Here is a 14766-nt window from a genome sequence, read left to right as displayed (position 1 = left end):
TGGAAGGGATTTAGGGCCATAATGGACAAGCTTTTCTTTACGCAGCGCATAGTCACCCGCGGAACTCCTTGCCAGTGGATGTTGTGAAGACCAGGACTTTAACATGGTTCAAAAAAGAGCTAGCTAAATTCATGGAGGTTAGGTCCATCAATGGCTATTAGCCAGGATGGGTAGGAATGGTGTCCCTAGCCTTTGTCAGAGGCTAGAAATAGCTGACAGAAGAGGGATCAGTTGATTGCCTGTTCTGTTCACTCCCTTTGGGGCATCTGGCATTGGCCACTGTTGGCAGACAGGATACTGGGCTAGATGGACCTTTGGTCTGACCCAGTATGGCCATTCTTATGTAACTCAATGTGAACTCCTGGTGGGATATTGTGGCAGAAAAGGGCCAGCATGATCCTTTGTAATATAAACAGGGAAGCAGGGAGGTGACTTTACCTCTGTATACAGCTTGGGAAGATCAATACTAGACTATTGCATCCACATTTTTAAAAGGAGGGTGTAGAAAACAGCCACAAAAAGGATTCAGGGGCTGAGGAAAATGCCTTACAAGAGAAACATAGAGCTCCATTTGTTGAGCACATCCAAAAGAAAATTGAGAAGTGACTTGACCATAATACAGAAGTGCCGTCTTTGGGAGAAAATGCCAGGCATTAACGAGCTCTTTCATCTAGTGATGAAAGGCACAAGAACCAAGGGCTGGAAGCTGAAATCAGACAACGGCAAGCTAGAAATAAGGCACATGTTTCTAACCAGGAGAGTGAATAACCATTGGAACAAACGACCAGCGGAAACCGTGGATTCTCCCATCTCTTGATCAAGACTGGCTACATTTCCAGAAGACACTTTAGTCCAGTGTTTCCCAAATGGTGCTCCACAGAACCCCAGGGTTCCGCAAAGTGAAAGTAAGGGTTCCGCGAGGAGCCGGCCTGCAGACACCGGCTCCTTCTCTGGTTCCCTGGACAGCTTTCAAACACCTCCCTCTCCCCCCGCACTGCCATTCTGCATTTCTAAAGGGACCTAACAGCACCGAAAAAATGTGATTTTTGTTTTAAAATGTGTAATTAAATGTTGATCTAATGACCTTGTTCAGCATTTGTTATTATTAACCTTACTGATTGGTGGCCTACTTTTTCAGCTCCATATATAAGACTTATTAGGAGTTCCTCGAAATTCTTTCACGTTTAAAAGGGTTCCATAGCCAAATAAAATTGCTTTAGTCCAACTGAATGGGCTGTGCTAGACAGGAGGTGAGCCAAGCTGATCTAATGCAGCGGCTTTCAAAATTTATTTCTCATGACCCCATTGAAGAAAATTGTTGATGCCTATGACCCAACAGAATTTGACTAGAGTGTGGGCTACAGAGAGGGCCTGAGGATGAGAATTTTGCAGCATAGGAGGGGGCTCCAGGTTTGAGGGGGATAGGAGGGGCTTGTTCCCACCCAATGGGAGGGTGGAGCTGGTGCTCAGGGGCAGTTAGGGTTGCCAGCTGCCTGATATTGAACTAGACAGTCTGGTATTTGTGCCTTCTGTCCAGTAAAGAAATTGAGACAAAAAAATTTTTTGGGGGGGAGGGGGAAGAGAACACAGTATTTTTGGTGAAAATCTAGCAACCCTAGGGGCAGTGCACAGAGCCCTGGGTGCTCACCCCCTCCTCCCCCCAAGCAGCTGGCCCATTCTGGAGCACAGCACAGCCTACAGTACCAGGCCAAGAGCTCCCTTAGCACCCCCACTGCTCACCTGATCCCACTGCAGCAACGAGACCCAGTGCCCGACCTTCCATGACCCAGTACTGGGTTGTGACCCAGAGCTTGAAAACCACTGATCTAATGGTTCTATATCTATTAAACTATGGCACTGTGTCATGGCTTTCACCTACATATACCACTGTCACCAGGGCTTTATGGGGGGTTCACAGGAAGGGCAAGATCCCGCTATAATGGTTCAAATACATTAACGAAACGTAGGGGCAGAGAGACTCTGGCTGCCGGGACCCTCTGAGGGAATGGAGGTGCAGCTCTTTCACCTTCTGAGGTGGAGAGTGTGTCTAGTGCCGTGGTCACCAACCAGTAGATCGCGATCTACCGGTAGATCTCAGGGGCTCTAAGAGTAGCTCTTGAGCCCTCTGAACTGCGCGCCTGCACAGTGCATTTACATTAGATTTCCTCATTTGAGGAGCAGCTACTCACTGAGCAACAACACAGATGAGTGTGAGCTGGGAGGTCTGAAACACCCCAGCCAGCTGACTGTGGCTTTCAGCTGAAAGAGGCTGCCCCGTGCTCCAGCTGATTGGCAGCTTCTCCTCTGCGCCTGCCCATGTGGAGCTTGGTGCACCCTGGCTGAGCACCATGGCCAGCTGGCCAGGCAGCCATTTCTCTTCCCTCCAGCCCGGCTGCCCTGCACTCAGCCCAGGGAGGCTGCGTCAGGCTCCAGCTGTGCTGGAGCAAGCTTCCCGGGCTGAGCGTAGGACAGCCGGGCTGGAGGGAAGAGAAGCAGCTTCCTGGCCAGCTGGCCATGGCGCTCAGCCAGGGTGCAGCAAGCTCCATGTGGGCAGGCACAGAGGGGAAGCCGCCCGATCCGCTGGAGTGCAGTTCAGCCTTCTCTGGGCTGAAGGCCACAGCCAGCTGGCCAGGCAGCTTCTCCTCTGCGCCAGCCCATGTGGAGCGTGGTGCACCCTCGCCGAGCTTCAAGGAAGGGGCGGGGCGGTAGATCTTGGCTTGGTCTGTCATTTAAAAAAGTGATCTTGGGTGTAAAGGTTGGAGACCACTGGTCTAGTGTTTCTCCCCTTCTGGTCCCCGCCCGGAGCTGTGAAGAGATGATGTCTCCAGGGGTGGCTTCTCTGGGTGAAAGCAGTGTCCACTGGGTGGAAATATACAATGAGGAGGGAGTCCAAGGGCAGGATGGCACAGTGTTGAGTATGGGCTAATCCAGTGTTTCTCACTTTTTTTATAAAGTACCCCTTTTAAAAAAAATTAAGTACCCCCAGTACAAACAGTTTTCAGACTTTTTTTTCTACCATTGCAACACATTTGTTTAAACAACTTAATCGCATCAGAGCGAGTGATAATTTTGGGGTGTAAAAAGTACAAAAATAATAAAGTGCTGTAAAAGTAACAAAAATTCAGTCTTCTCCAAATTTCAGTTGTGTGGTCGTAGCCCTCAGACTTGAGTGCCTCTAAGGGTACTCGTACCACTGGCTGAGAAACACTAGACAAGCTCTACGTCCGGGCCCTTTGGTGGATTCTCTGGTGTTTGGTGAGGGAATCTTTCCGCCGAAAGCGCTTCCCGCACTCCAAGCAGGCGAAGGGCCGCTCGTCCGTGTGGATCCGGAGGTGAGACACCATCTGCTGCTTCTGCCGGAAGCATTTCCCACACTCCGGGCAGGCATACGGCTTCTCGTCCGTGTGGATTCTCTGGTGTCTCTTCATCTTCTGCTTCTCCCTGAAGCGGAGCGGGCACTCGGGGCAGGGGAAGGGTTTCTCGTCGGTGTGGATTTTCTGGTGTATCATCATCTCCTGTCTGCGCCGGAAGCTTTTCCCACAGACAGGACAGGTGTAGGGCCTCTCCCCGGTGTGGATCCGGTGGTGCGGCACCAGCTGCTGCCGCTGGCTGAAGCGCTTCCCGCAGTCGGCGCACTGGTAGGGCTTCTCCCTGGCGTGCACTCGCCGGTGTGCCTGGAAGTCCTGCTGGTGAGCAAAGACGGCCTTGCACTTGGAGCAAGAGAAGATCCTCCCTTTGGCCTGTTTCCCCTCAGGGCCTCCCTCTCTTCTGTGTATTTTCTCATGGACCCTGAGTGCCTGCTTCCAGCGGAAACTCTTGGCGCACTGTGGGCAGGAGTAGGGCCGCTCCCCGGTGTGGATCCGGCAATGGGACACCAGCTGCTGCTTCTGCCGGAAGCTCTTGCCGCAGGTGGTGCAGGGGTACGGCCGCTCCCCTCGGTGCATCTTCTGGTGGGTGCAGAGGTTGGCGGTCTGGCTGAACCGCTTCCCGCAGTGAGTGCACAGGTAGGGCTTCTCCCCCGTGTGGATCCTCTGGTGCCTCCTCAGGTCCTGCCGGAGCCGGAAGCACTTCCCACACACTGGACACCGGTTTGGATCCTTTATCTTGTGGGTCCGGCGCTCGTGCCTGCTGAGGCCCGTCTGTCCCATGAAGCTGCATTCACAGATGAGGCACGTGAACATGCTTGGTCTCATCATCTGGTTCTCCTGCACCAGAAGTCTCAGCGGTTCCTTGTCTTCCCTTTCACATTCCTTTGGGGGATCAGGCTCACTCCCTGCCGAGATCCCCTGCAGCCTCAGGGACTTGTCCTGAGCAGGAAGGAAACTGCCGGAGTCTGCACTTTGGAAAACTCTCTCGTCCGACCTACTCGGTAAAGTCTTTTGTGGCTTCAGGTTCTCGGGATCTTTCGCCTGCTGCTGCTCCTCAGCTCGGCTCAGGCCTGTGCCATCTGCAGAAGAGAAGCCAGGCGTGACATGCTGACAAAGTCACCACTCCTCCACAGTGGGGGGGGGGGGGCGTTTCTAGATCAGACTCATCTCCCCCGCCAAGACATGGGACACCCCAACAAAGGTCAGTTGGGCGCCAGTTGCTGAACACAATTGATATTAAGGACACAGGGAAATCTCAGGTCACAAGACGGAGAGGAGAAGTTAAAGAATCTGCTCTGTTCTGGCCCAGCCCCCCACTGCAGTCCTGAGTCCCAGACCCATGCCTGGCCCTGGCCCCATTCCTGGCCCTGGTTCTGGTCCCACACCCACCCTCCGCTGCAGCCCCAATCTCAGTCCCCTTACCCCGTCCGCCACCCCTTCCACCTCCTCCCAGGAGCCACAGCCCTGACTCGGGGAGCGGGGGGGAGGGGAGGAGAAGCAGCTAGGGACAAGGGAGGGTGTGATGCTAAAAAGTTTGGGGACCACTGTCCTCGGGTATTTAAGGACCCTTAGGGTTTATCTTTGAGAAGTCTGGAGGGAGGGTGAGCACCCAGAGGCTGGAGAAAGACAAACCTAGCACCTAATTTTTAGAAGCGGGGAAAGGAGGGCCTGGGAACTATAAAGGGTGAGCTTAACTTCAATATCCAGAAAGTTAGTGGAACAAATTTACAACCAGTTAGTTTGTTCACCCCTAGAGGATAATATGTAAGCAGGCCTGCCAACGAAGGGGGGAAAACCAAGGGGACCACTGCCCTGGGGCTCAAAGTTCCCTCTAATCTTTTGCCATCCATGTGCCGATTTTTTTTGGTCCATATATGGAATAAATTTTATGTGCACTAAGGCAGGGGTTCCCAAACTTGTTGGCCTGGGGACCAGTAAATCCATTCATGAACTTTTGGAGGACGGGTAATGTTCATTTGCATATTCATTAATCAAATGATGAATATTCAAATAAGTTGTTTCTGGTCCTCCCAAAACCCCCAGTGCCAGCTTTAGCAAAGCTTTTGATATGGACACCCACCATATTCTTGCCAGCAAGTTAAGGAATATGGTTTGGATAAATGGGCTGTAAGACAGACAAAGCTGGTTAAACCAGGGTTTCCCAAACTTTTTACTTTAGTTGGAACCCTTTCCCCCCCCATACTGCTTTTTGCAGCCCAAAAATATAAACACATAAAAAACAAACTGAGAAAATACCAGACATAACATGTCTGGTATTGTCTCAGTAGGTAAGTTGTATTATTACTAGATGTATCAGTTTGTAGTTTCGAACTGCCTGGCTGCTAAATGTGTTCAGGCTGCATGAGTGTGTCTGCCAGCCAGCCAGTTCGCAACTACTCGAGGGGTGTGTGTGGGGGGGGGGGGGGGGGACAAAAGAATTCCCGGGCTGGACTAACTGATGCTTTGTGCGGGGGGAGGTGGGGAACAGGGGCAGCGTCCCAAGATCTACATATGGCTGGGTCAGTCCCACTCCCCGCAGGCAGATTCATTCTTCCCCCTGCTCCCCCCGCTGTGCCTCTGGCCAGATCCACTTCCCCCAACCCCCTCCCGGGCAGCCAGGTCCCCCCCGCTTCTCCTCCCAATCTCCCTTGGCCAGCCCCACTGCCCACATCCAGCCCTCCTTCCAGTGGCTGCTTCTTCACCCCCCCAATCTTCCCCGGCCAGCTCCCTGCCCCCAACCTCACCCCCCCCCCCGGCAGCCCTGCTTCCACTGGCCCCCCCCAATCTCCCCAGCCTGCCCCAATTCCCCTGTCCAGTGCTGCTTCCGGTGGCCGGCTCTCCCCTCCTCCTCACCCCAGAATCCCCTGGCACCTGCACCTTCCCTTAGCCCTGCACCCTCCTGGTGCCTCCCCCTTCCCTTACTGCCCCTGCCCCCTTTGTCCTCTTTCCCTGATACCCACCCCCTCCGCACTCTCTGCCCCATCCCCTCCTGCCCCTCTGTGCCCTCACACATGACTTGCTCCATCCCCACCTCTCTCATGCCCACCCCTTCTTTCAAGCCTTCTCCCAGCACCTCCTCCTCCAGCCCCCAATGCCCTTCCCCTCTCCTCTCCTAGCATCACCCTGTCCCCCCTCCCACCGACACCTCCCCTCTTGCCCTTTCCCTCATTGTCTGCACTTGGCCCCCTGGCATTTGTCTCTCTCTCCTGCACCATGTCCCTTGGTGCCTCCCCCTCCCAAGCCCCTTCTCCTTCCACTCCTCCCCCTCCGCGCAAACCCGCCACCGCTGCCACTGCTGCCTCCTCGCCTCTGCCCAAGCCAGTTCCCTACCTTCTGCCTTCCACATTGCGGAGCTGGAGGCCGCTGGGGCCAGTGTGGCCCCGCCACGGGCCTCCAAAGCCTTAAAATCCCGGGCCGTGACTTCATGTCACACCCGGGCGTCCTCCCCACCCACGTGCAACGCCGCACATGGGCAGCAGCAGGCGGTGAGGAGGAGCCGCATGCGGCGGGGACGCTCTGGGGGCGGGGTGGGAAGACGCGCAGGGGACCTGCGCCAGGCAGAGCCGGGGAAGAGACCCAGCTCCACATATCGGTGGAGCAGGGCTCCCAGCTCTGTAACTTGCCGGCACTTCCAGGTTCAGGGGCACGGGGCCCGAATTGGCCTAAGGCCGGCTCTGCCGGCAGCCACCAAGCATGTTGAGCCCTGGTATTTTTTTCCCGGTACCAGGCCCATAATTTGGGAAACGCTGCACTAAGCCATATGCAAATGTGCACCACCACTAGAAACAGAAAACCTAGCTGTTTTCTACTAATCAGCTGGCCCACATTTCAATTTCTCCTGAGCGACCACACAGCTCACAGGGAACACTGCTCAGGGTCCAGCAATTCAAAAGGACCTGGGATCCCAGCCGCTGCTGGTACTCACAACTTGGGCACTTTTAAATCCCCACCGGAGCCCTCCCGACGGTGTGCTCTGGGCAGCACTGAAGGGCTGGTGAGGGGAGTCTAGGAGCTTGGGTCCTTTCCGCTCAAGGCCTTGTGCCTTCTGGGAATACAGAGTTGCCCCAACCACCTTGCCCTGGTCTGAATGTAAACATCCAATATGGTTTGTCAAGAACAAATCACAGCAAACCCATCTTAGTTCCTTCTTTGGCAGGATAGTGGATAGCAGGGAAGCACTCGATAGGATAGCCCTGATGCGAGTAAGGCTTTTGACACAGTCCCACATGACACTCATACAAAAACTAGGGAAACACTGTACAGATGAAATGACCACAAGATGGATTGCATAACGGGTTGCTAAACTGAACACAAAGGCTATAGCTACACGATAGTAGAAAGTCAATTTAAGCTACATAACTCCAGCTATGTGAGTAATGTAGCTAGAGTCAACTTCTTAGGCTGAGTTACCACAAGGTCTACACTATGCAGGATGGACGAGAGAAACTCGCCTATCGACTTCCCTTACTCTTCTCATTCAGAGTAGGTAATGTGGTTGATAGGAGAGTGATCTGCAGTCTACCGGGCAGATCTTCACTAGACCTGCTAAATCAATTGCTGATGGATCGATATCAGAGCATTGATCCGGGCTGTAGTATAGATGTAACCAAAGAATGGTTATCAATCATTCGCTATTGAAGTGGGAGGGTATAGTAAGTGAGGCTTATAGGGGGCTGTTCAGGGTTGGTATTATTCTGTAGTTTTATTCAGTGACTTGGATGGAGTACTAAATTTGCAGATGAAGTCAGGTGGGGTGGGGTCGCAAGCACTTTGGACGACAGGATTAGAATACAAAATGATCTTGCTAAATTGAAGAACTGGTCTGAAAGCAGTGAGACAGCATCAGCAAAGAAGTGTGAAGCACTACACTGAGGAAAACAAATCAAATGCACAAATACAAAATGACAAACACTTGGCTAGGTAGCACTACTGCAGAACATGGCGGTGAGGTCCATCAATGGCTATTAGCCAGGATGGGTAGGAATGGTGTCCCTAGCCTCTGTTTCTCTGGAAGTAGGAGACAGGGGAGGGATCACGTGAGGATTACCTGTTGGGATCTCTCCCTCTGGGACATCTGGTATGGGCCACTGTCGGCAGACAAGACACTGGGCTAGATGGATCTTTGGTCTGACCCAGTGTGGCCGTTCTTCTGTAACAGGGTCTTGTGGCTATTTGGGACCACAAATTGAATAGGATCCAACAATAGGACAGTTAAAAAAAAAGCCTAGTAGCATTATGGGGTATAAGAACAAGAGGGTCTCATGTAAGACATGGGAGGTCATTGTTCTACTCTACTCAGCACTAATGAGGTCTCAGTTCGAGTGCTGTGGCCAGTTCTGGGTGCTGCACTTAAGGAAAAAGGTGGCCAAACTGGGGAGGGCCCAGAGCAGAGCCACACAAATGACCAAAAGATTTAGAAACCCTGCACTCGGAGGTTTAGAAACCCTGCCCTCTGAGGAAAGGTTTAAAGAACTGAAGGTGTTTAATCTAGAGAAGAGGAGTCTGAGGGGAGATGAAAACAGTCTTCAGATATGGCTAGAGTTGTCACAGAGGGTGGTGACCAATTATGCTCCATGTCCCCCGGGATTGGACAAGAAGTCTTTATATGGCAGCAAGGGAAGTTTAGGTTGTTTGGGAGGGATATTCCGTGTTAGTCTATATCTGCAAAAACAACGAGGAGTCCCGTGGAACCAGAGAGACTAAGGCTAGCTAAGCACTAGAACAGGCGATGGAGGAAGGCTGTGAAGTCCCAGTCCCTGCTGGTTTCTGAACAGGGTGGACAAATACTGGCTGTTAGGGATTGTCTAGATGCCCCTGGTCTTGCTTTAGTGCGGGGGGAGGAGGGCAGGTGGACTAGATAATCTGAGTTCTTTTGAGCCCTACATTGCTATGCTCCTAAGGCTTTTGGCTCCTCCAGGGTAATTGTTTTGAGAGAGGAACGGGAAGGGCTGCAGGTTTGTGGAGAACCTGGGTGTCGAGACAAGAGATGAAATTCAGTGGAGTGGCACCAGCAGGGAGTTGGACCACAGTGGTTTGGTTTAACCTTTAGGACAGGACGGAAAAGGCAGCCATTTTAAGGGACTCTGAGGCATGTGGGAAACGACAAAGCCAGCAACCAGGAAGGCCTATTTGGGAGTGGATGTGGGGACAGTCTGACGCTGTAGAATTGGTTGGGAATCTGAGCTGGAGCAAGATTTCTACCCAAGCCCCAATTAATCCTGGCTCAACATTTGGGCCAGGAGCCAACCAGATGGTGCAGGGAGTAAGCTGGGCATGCGTGTTTGTGGGTTTGACACTGTCAGAACAGACCTGCCTCAGAAAGCAGAGCGAGAGAGAGACACAGAGGTGCAGCAGCCTGTGATGGGCGCTTGTCTCCAGCTCTGGGATCGAGAGAGCAGGTCTGAGGCGGTTTAGATTATAACGACTCACCACGCAAGGCTCTTTCCTCCTGCCGATCGATGACCCAAGGCTCTTCCCCGCGTTCCATCCGGGCTAACATGTCAGGCTTGGGGCCCGCACAGCCTGTTTGTGGGGATGTAGATCAGAGGAGGTCATGGTTTGGGATACCAACACGGGATGCTTGTTACAAAGCCATGTGAATGGTTTGACACCAGTTCCCTCCCTTTGCTAGTGGCACCAGGAATTAATGGATTTAAAGCATAGAAATCAACAGATTCCCCCTTCCATCATCCAGCTGCTCTTTAGAAATGCATGCACCTGACTTTACAGTATGATCCCAATTATGCCCGTCCTTTGCTTCTAAATTGATTTAAAAAAAATAATCAAACTTTCCGTTTATAGCCCATGCCTCCACTGTAAGTTTGAGGCCCATCCTCTGAATTATGGGCTTGCAAGAAACTGTGGCAGCAGCTGGCATGGTGCCTGTAGCTTGAAACTGTTACACCTTTGTATGCCACCTTTAAGTTTCCAACACCTTTGTCTCTCTGCAGGGGAAGCAGCCATCTTGCTATCACACAATTGCTGCAGATGGTTATAGAGAAGAGGCACACACTTTGCTCAGAGACTTTTACTTTTCTTCTTTCTTGTTGCTGTTTTCCTTTCATCTCAACTACCCATAATTTTGGATTAAAGCAATATAGTTGCTTTGTGTGGACACGTGAGAGCTGGAAATAGAAAACAGGAACAAAGATGTTCAGGTTTTTTTTAAACCCTCTTTAGGGATTTATTGCAACATTTCCCAGCAATCTAGGAAACGCATGAGTGGATGTGGGCTGCACCCTGGTGTGTCTACACAGCAGGGCTTAACTCGAAATAAGCTACACAAATTGAGCTACATCAAGGCTACGTCTAGACTGCAAGCCTCTTTTGAAAGAAGCTTTTTCGAAAGACACAATCAGTATTTTCGAAAAAGCAAGCTGCTTTTTCGAAAGAGAGCACCCAGACAATCTGGATGCTCTCTTTCGAAAAAAAAGTTTGTTACATAGCGCCTTTTTTCGAAAGAGCACTTTCAAAAAAAGGCGTTATTCCTCGTGAAATGAGGAGTACCGCCATCGAAAGAAAAACCATGTTTTTTTTATTTAATTTTGAAAGAACACGGCTGTAGTCTAGACTCAGGTGAAGTTTTCAAAAAAGGCTACTTTTTTCGAAAAACCCTGCAGTCTAGACACAGCCCACTTATGTATCTTACTTCGAAATAGCTTATTTCGAAATAGGGAGCATCTACACAGCACTTATTTCGAAACAGAGCACTCTTCCTCTGAGTTCCCGTATTCCTCATGGTATGAAGATACGGGGAGTCAGAATAAGAGGTCCTCCAGCTTGACACTATTTCGAAATAACTGCCTGCTGCATAGACACAGACTAAGTTATTTCAGAATAGCGCTAGTTATTTTGAAGTAGCGTTACAGTGTAGACATACCCTTAAAGTGCATGGATGAATTTTGCAAAGCTCATAGGGTACATCTAGACTGCATTGCTATTTTGGGATACTGGAAGTATCCCGAAATAGCATCACTGCATCTTTAAACACTCCCACTATTTCCCAAAATAGCAGGTGCACTCTTCTGGCGTTCCTGTAACCCTTGGGTAAGGGATTTGTCAGAAGAGTGCTTTATTTTGAAATGGGCTGTCTACACAGCGCCAACTTTCAAAGTAAGCTCTTTTGACTTAGACTCAGAATAAGCTATGCAATTTGTGAAAGAAGGGTGCTGTCTAGACACAATCATACAGTATAAGAAAATGGACCCTTACCCAGGAAAATAAGATTGTCATAATGCTCCTTCATCACGTTCCAGTAGAGCTTCTTCTGCCATTCTTCCAGCATCTCCCACTCCTCCTGGGAGAAATAAACAGCAATGTCCTCGAATGTCACCTGGAACCAGAATTGCAAGCATCATCAGCACCTTCTCTGCAGCCATCTCAAAGTAAGCACCAAAGTGGAAACAACACGTAGGCATCCTGGCTCCCAGACCACGGCTGTGACCACTACATTACAGCAGGCCATTATTCTGAGAGCTTGAGAAAGTGTAACCCTCACCCATGGAGAGGCACTCAGACTGCTTACAGAGAGAAGAAGGAGTGTGCTCTACAGACCTAGCGGAGAGCCAGCTGGCTTTTAGCTTTGAACCATATTGCTTTTACAATATGCTCTCTCTTCTCCCCAGTGAGACTGGAGCCCTGAAACGCTAGGCACGATCCAGACAATCCCTACACTAGGGATGTTAATCTCGTTTGATCAGTCATCGCTTAACCGATTAAGCAGGATCCTAGGGGCAGGTCCAGACTTGGGGGCAGGCCACAGGCACTGGAACTAAGGGTTCGGCAGGCTGCTGGCAGAACAGCCAGACCCCTAGGCAAGGTGTGTGTGTGTGGGGGGGGGGGCAGGTCTGGGCCCACAGAAGGGCAGGAACTCAGGTGGAAGGGGTGGAGCAGAAGACTGACAGAGGATATACATGGCCACGGAGGACAGCTTCAGTTGCCCCTGTGGCCCAGCACTGCTGGCCTGGAGAAGGAGGCAGGGACCCACATGTGCTCCACCTGAAGGTGAGAGGGGGCACAGTGCCATCGGCCACCTGAGTGCCCCCCCCCCCCCCCGTTCTCCATCCCCCAGCCACTCTCACCAGGTGGTAGCCAACAGCAGCACAACATTCCAGGGGCTGGAGGACTCGGGGGGGGGGGGGGGGTGTGTAACGCAGCCACAAGTGGCACTTTCCCACTTCAAAGTGTAGCTTTTTCCTGCCAGATGTGCAGCTTGCAGGGCAGGAGGGCAGCCAGGGGATGGAGAGCCCGCAATGCGCAGCCACAGCCAGACAACACAACGTGTTCTGTGTAAGCCCTCCCCATCCCGTGGCTGCTTTCCCACTTCAAAGTGCCACTTTCTTCCAGCCGGCTGTGCAGCTGCCCCACGCCCCTCTGAAGCCTTCCAGCCTATGTTTGTGCTGCTCACCGCCTCCTGCTGGCTCTGAGCCTACAGGTGAGCCTCTCTGCTCTTCTGCCCCCCACAGCCTTCTCTGGAGAGAGACTGCCCCCCCATAGAGCAGCCACCCCCAGCACAGGAAAAGGGGGTGCTGGACTACCCGGCCATGGGGGAAGGTGCTGGACTGCCTGGCTGTGGGGGCCCCATGTTGTTGGGAGGAGCTGTGCCAGGGCACCGTATGTTTCGTTGCAAATCCACCTCAGGCCCTGACACCCAAAAACCAACTGGCCGATAACTTGTTCTGTGTAAGCAAAGGGCCCGGCTTTGCTCCCACTGTTGCCAATAGAGAGTTTCATTGTTTCAGTAGGAGCCCAGATTCTGGGGACTGAAACGAAGAAGATTCACTTAAACCGCCCCTTCCCCAGCCAACGCTCTCCGAGCAAGGCCCTTGGCTGTGTCAACTTTCAGCCCTTCACGCCTGCTCCTTAGCAGACTATTTCCTATGGAAAGTGGCTGATGGGGACCAGTCAGGTTCTGACGGGTCCACTGTCACTTTCCGGCAGGATGCTCCAACAGACAGCTCCTCGCAAGGAGATCCATCAGGCAGCTGCGCGGAGAAAAATGGAATCTGTCTGTTAATAAATGAAGACTGGGTTAGGTGGGATTCAGTGGTCCACATTCAGACCCGGCTTGGCACAGGGTAACTGACAGATGAGGTGACACCCGCTCAGAATATGGCCTGTTGTCTCATCCCCCCCAGCATATTTATTTCCTGTTTCCTACCTGCTGCATGGTCCCGGCGGGCTTTTCCTCTTCAGCTTCTCCTTCCTGCATGGTGTCGCTCCGATCCTCGCTGCTGCAATGGCCAGATAATTCTCCCTGGAGTCTGAGGCACTCGCCAGCGAGTGCTGGCTGCTGTAATCCTGCGTCTCAGGCAGAACCAGGCGTTGCTTCCGTCCCAGCCCTGCGACTGTAACCTGATAAGGGAAGTAGAGCAAGCCAGAAAGTGATCTTACTCCCAGAAGTCCACGGGGCAGATCTAGGATGTTTCAAAGACCGGAAAAGGCCCTTTATTACAACAGAAGAGCAATTGGCGTTCAGGCGTATATGACAGTGGCTCTCAGCTAGGGGTGCATGTACCTTTGGGGTATGCAGAGGTCTTCCCGGGGGTACCGCAACGCCTCTAGATATTTGCCTAGGTTTACAACGGGCTAGAATAAAATGCCCTCGTGAAGTCAGCACAAACTAACACGTCACACCGGCAATGACTTGTTTATACAGCTCTCTATACTAGTCACTGAAAAATAATATTTAATTGCCACTTGATTTTTTTTTGTAATTACATGGTAAAAAGGAGGACGGAAGCATTTTTTTCTGGTCACAGCATACAGCGAGCCTTCCGAGTTCCTCGGATTTTGTAAGCAGACGTTTTACATGAGGCGAAACATGGGAACACACGAGACACACCAGCCTTTTGAAAGTAGCGTGGAAGGGCTGCGAGCTGCTGGGGGTAGAAATCAGGTCCCTCTGCAGCCAGCGAGACAGGGCAAGGGGTTTGAGAGCTGCCAGGGGAGCAGGTCCAAAGATTCACACCTGGCTGCAGCCGTGCAGCCAACAGGGAGAGCTCACAGGGGAGGGGGAGCTGGAGCTGGGAATCGTGCAAGCAGATGACTCGTGTTAGAGACCAGGAAGGTGAGACAATATCTTTTACTGGGCCACCTTCTGCTGGGGAGAGAGACAAGCCTTCCTGACAGCATGAGCTCAGGTGACACAGTGTGAGCCCTGCATGCAGAAGAAGAGGGGGGAGAGGGTGTGTATGGGACAGTCATGAACAGTCTTTGCATTCAGCCCTGCAACACAGCCTGTGGCATACCCCTGTGCTTAGGAGCAATGGGCACATCCGCTGGAGCTTTGAAGAGTTAGGGCCCCCATTTCTCCCCCACCCTTTTAAAGAGGTATGACACCTGCTCCTCCTGGAGCGGTGGGCACAGCCTGGCCCTTAAAGTTACACTGAATTAGGAA

General features: G+C 52.0%; 1 protein-coding gene and 1 long non-coding RNA gene across 2 annotated transcripts in view; both read right to left on the bottom strand.

Moving 5' to 3' along the window:
* The window catches only part of LOC102459426 (uncharacterized), a 57449-nt gene extending 43716 nt beyond the window's left edge, over positions 1 to 13733 (bottom strand). Inside the window, exons 1-4 of the mRNA XM_075923071.1 lie at positions 13528 to 13733; positions 11580 to 11700; positions 9798 to 9890; positions 3222 to 4447 (exon numbers count right to left, since the gene is read on the bottom strand). Coding sequence (XP_075779186.1) covers positions 3222 to 4447; positions 9798 to 9890; positions 11580 to 11700; positions 13528 to 13578 — 1491 coding nt within the window. The 5' untranslated portion in view covers positions 13579 to 13733. The remainder of the gene's footprint in view (positions 1 to 3221; positions 4448 to 9797; positions 9891 to 11579; positions 11701 to 13527) is intronic.
* The window catches only part of LOC142826677 (uncharacterized), a 124377-nt gene that overhangs the window by 43716 nt on the left and 65895 nt on the right, over positions 1 to 14766 (bottom strand). The gene's annotated exons all lie outside the window — the stretch shown is intronic.

This window comes from Pelodiscus sinensis, chromosome 2, assembly GCF_049634645.1.
Source record: "Pelodiscus sinensis isolate JC-2024 chromosome 2, ASM4963464v1, whole genome shotgun sequence".
NCBI classification, from domain to species: domain Eukaryota; kingdom Metazoa; phylum Chordata; order Testudines; family Trionychidae; genus Pelodiscus; species Pelodiscus sinensis.
Note: the sequence above shows the minus strand (reverse complement) of the source record. Positions and strands in the feature narration are given on the sequence as shown.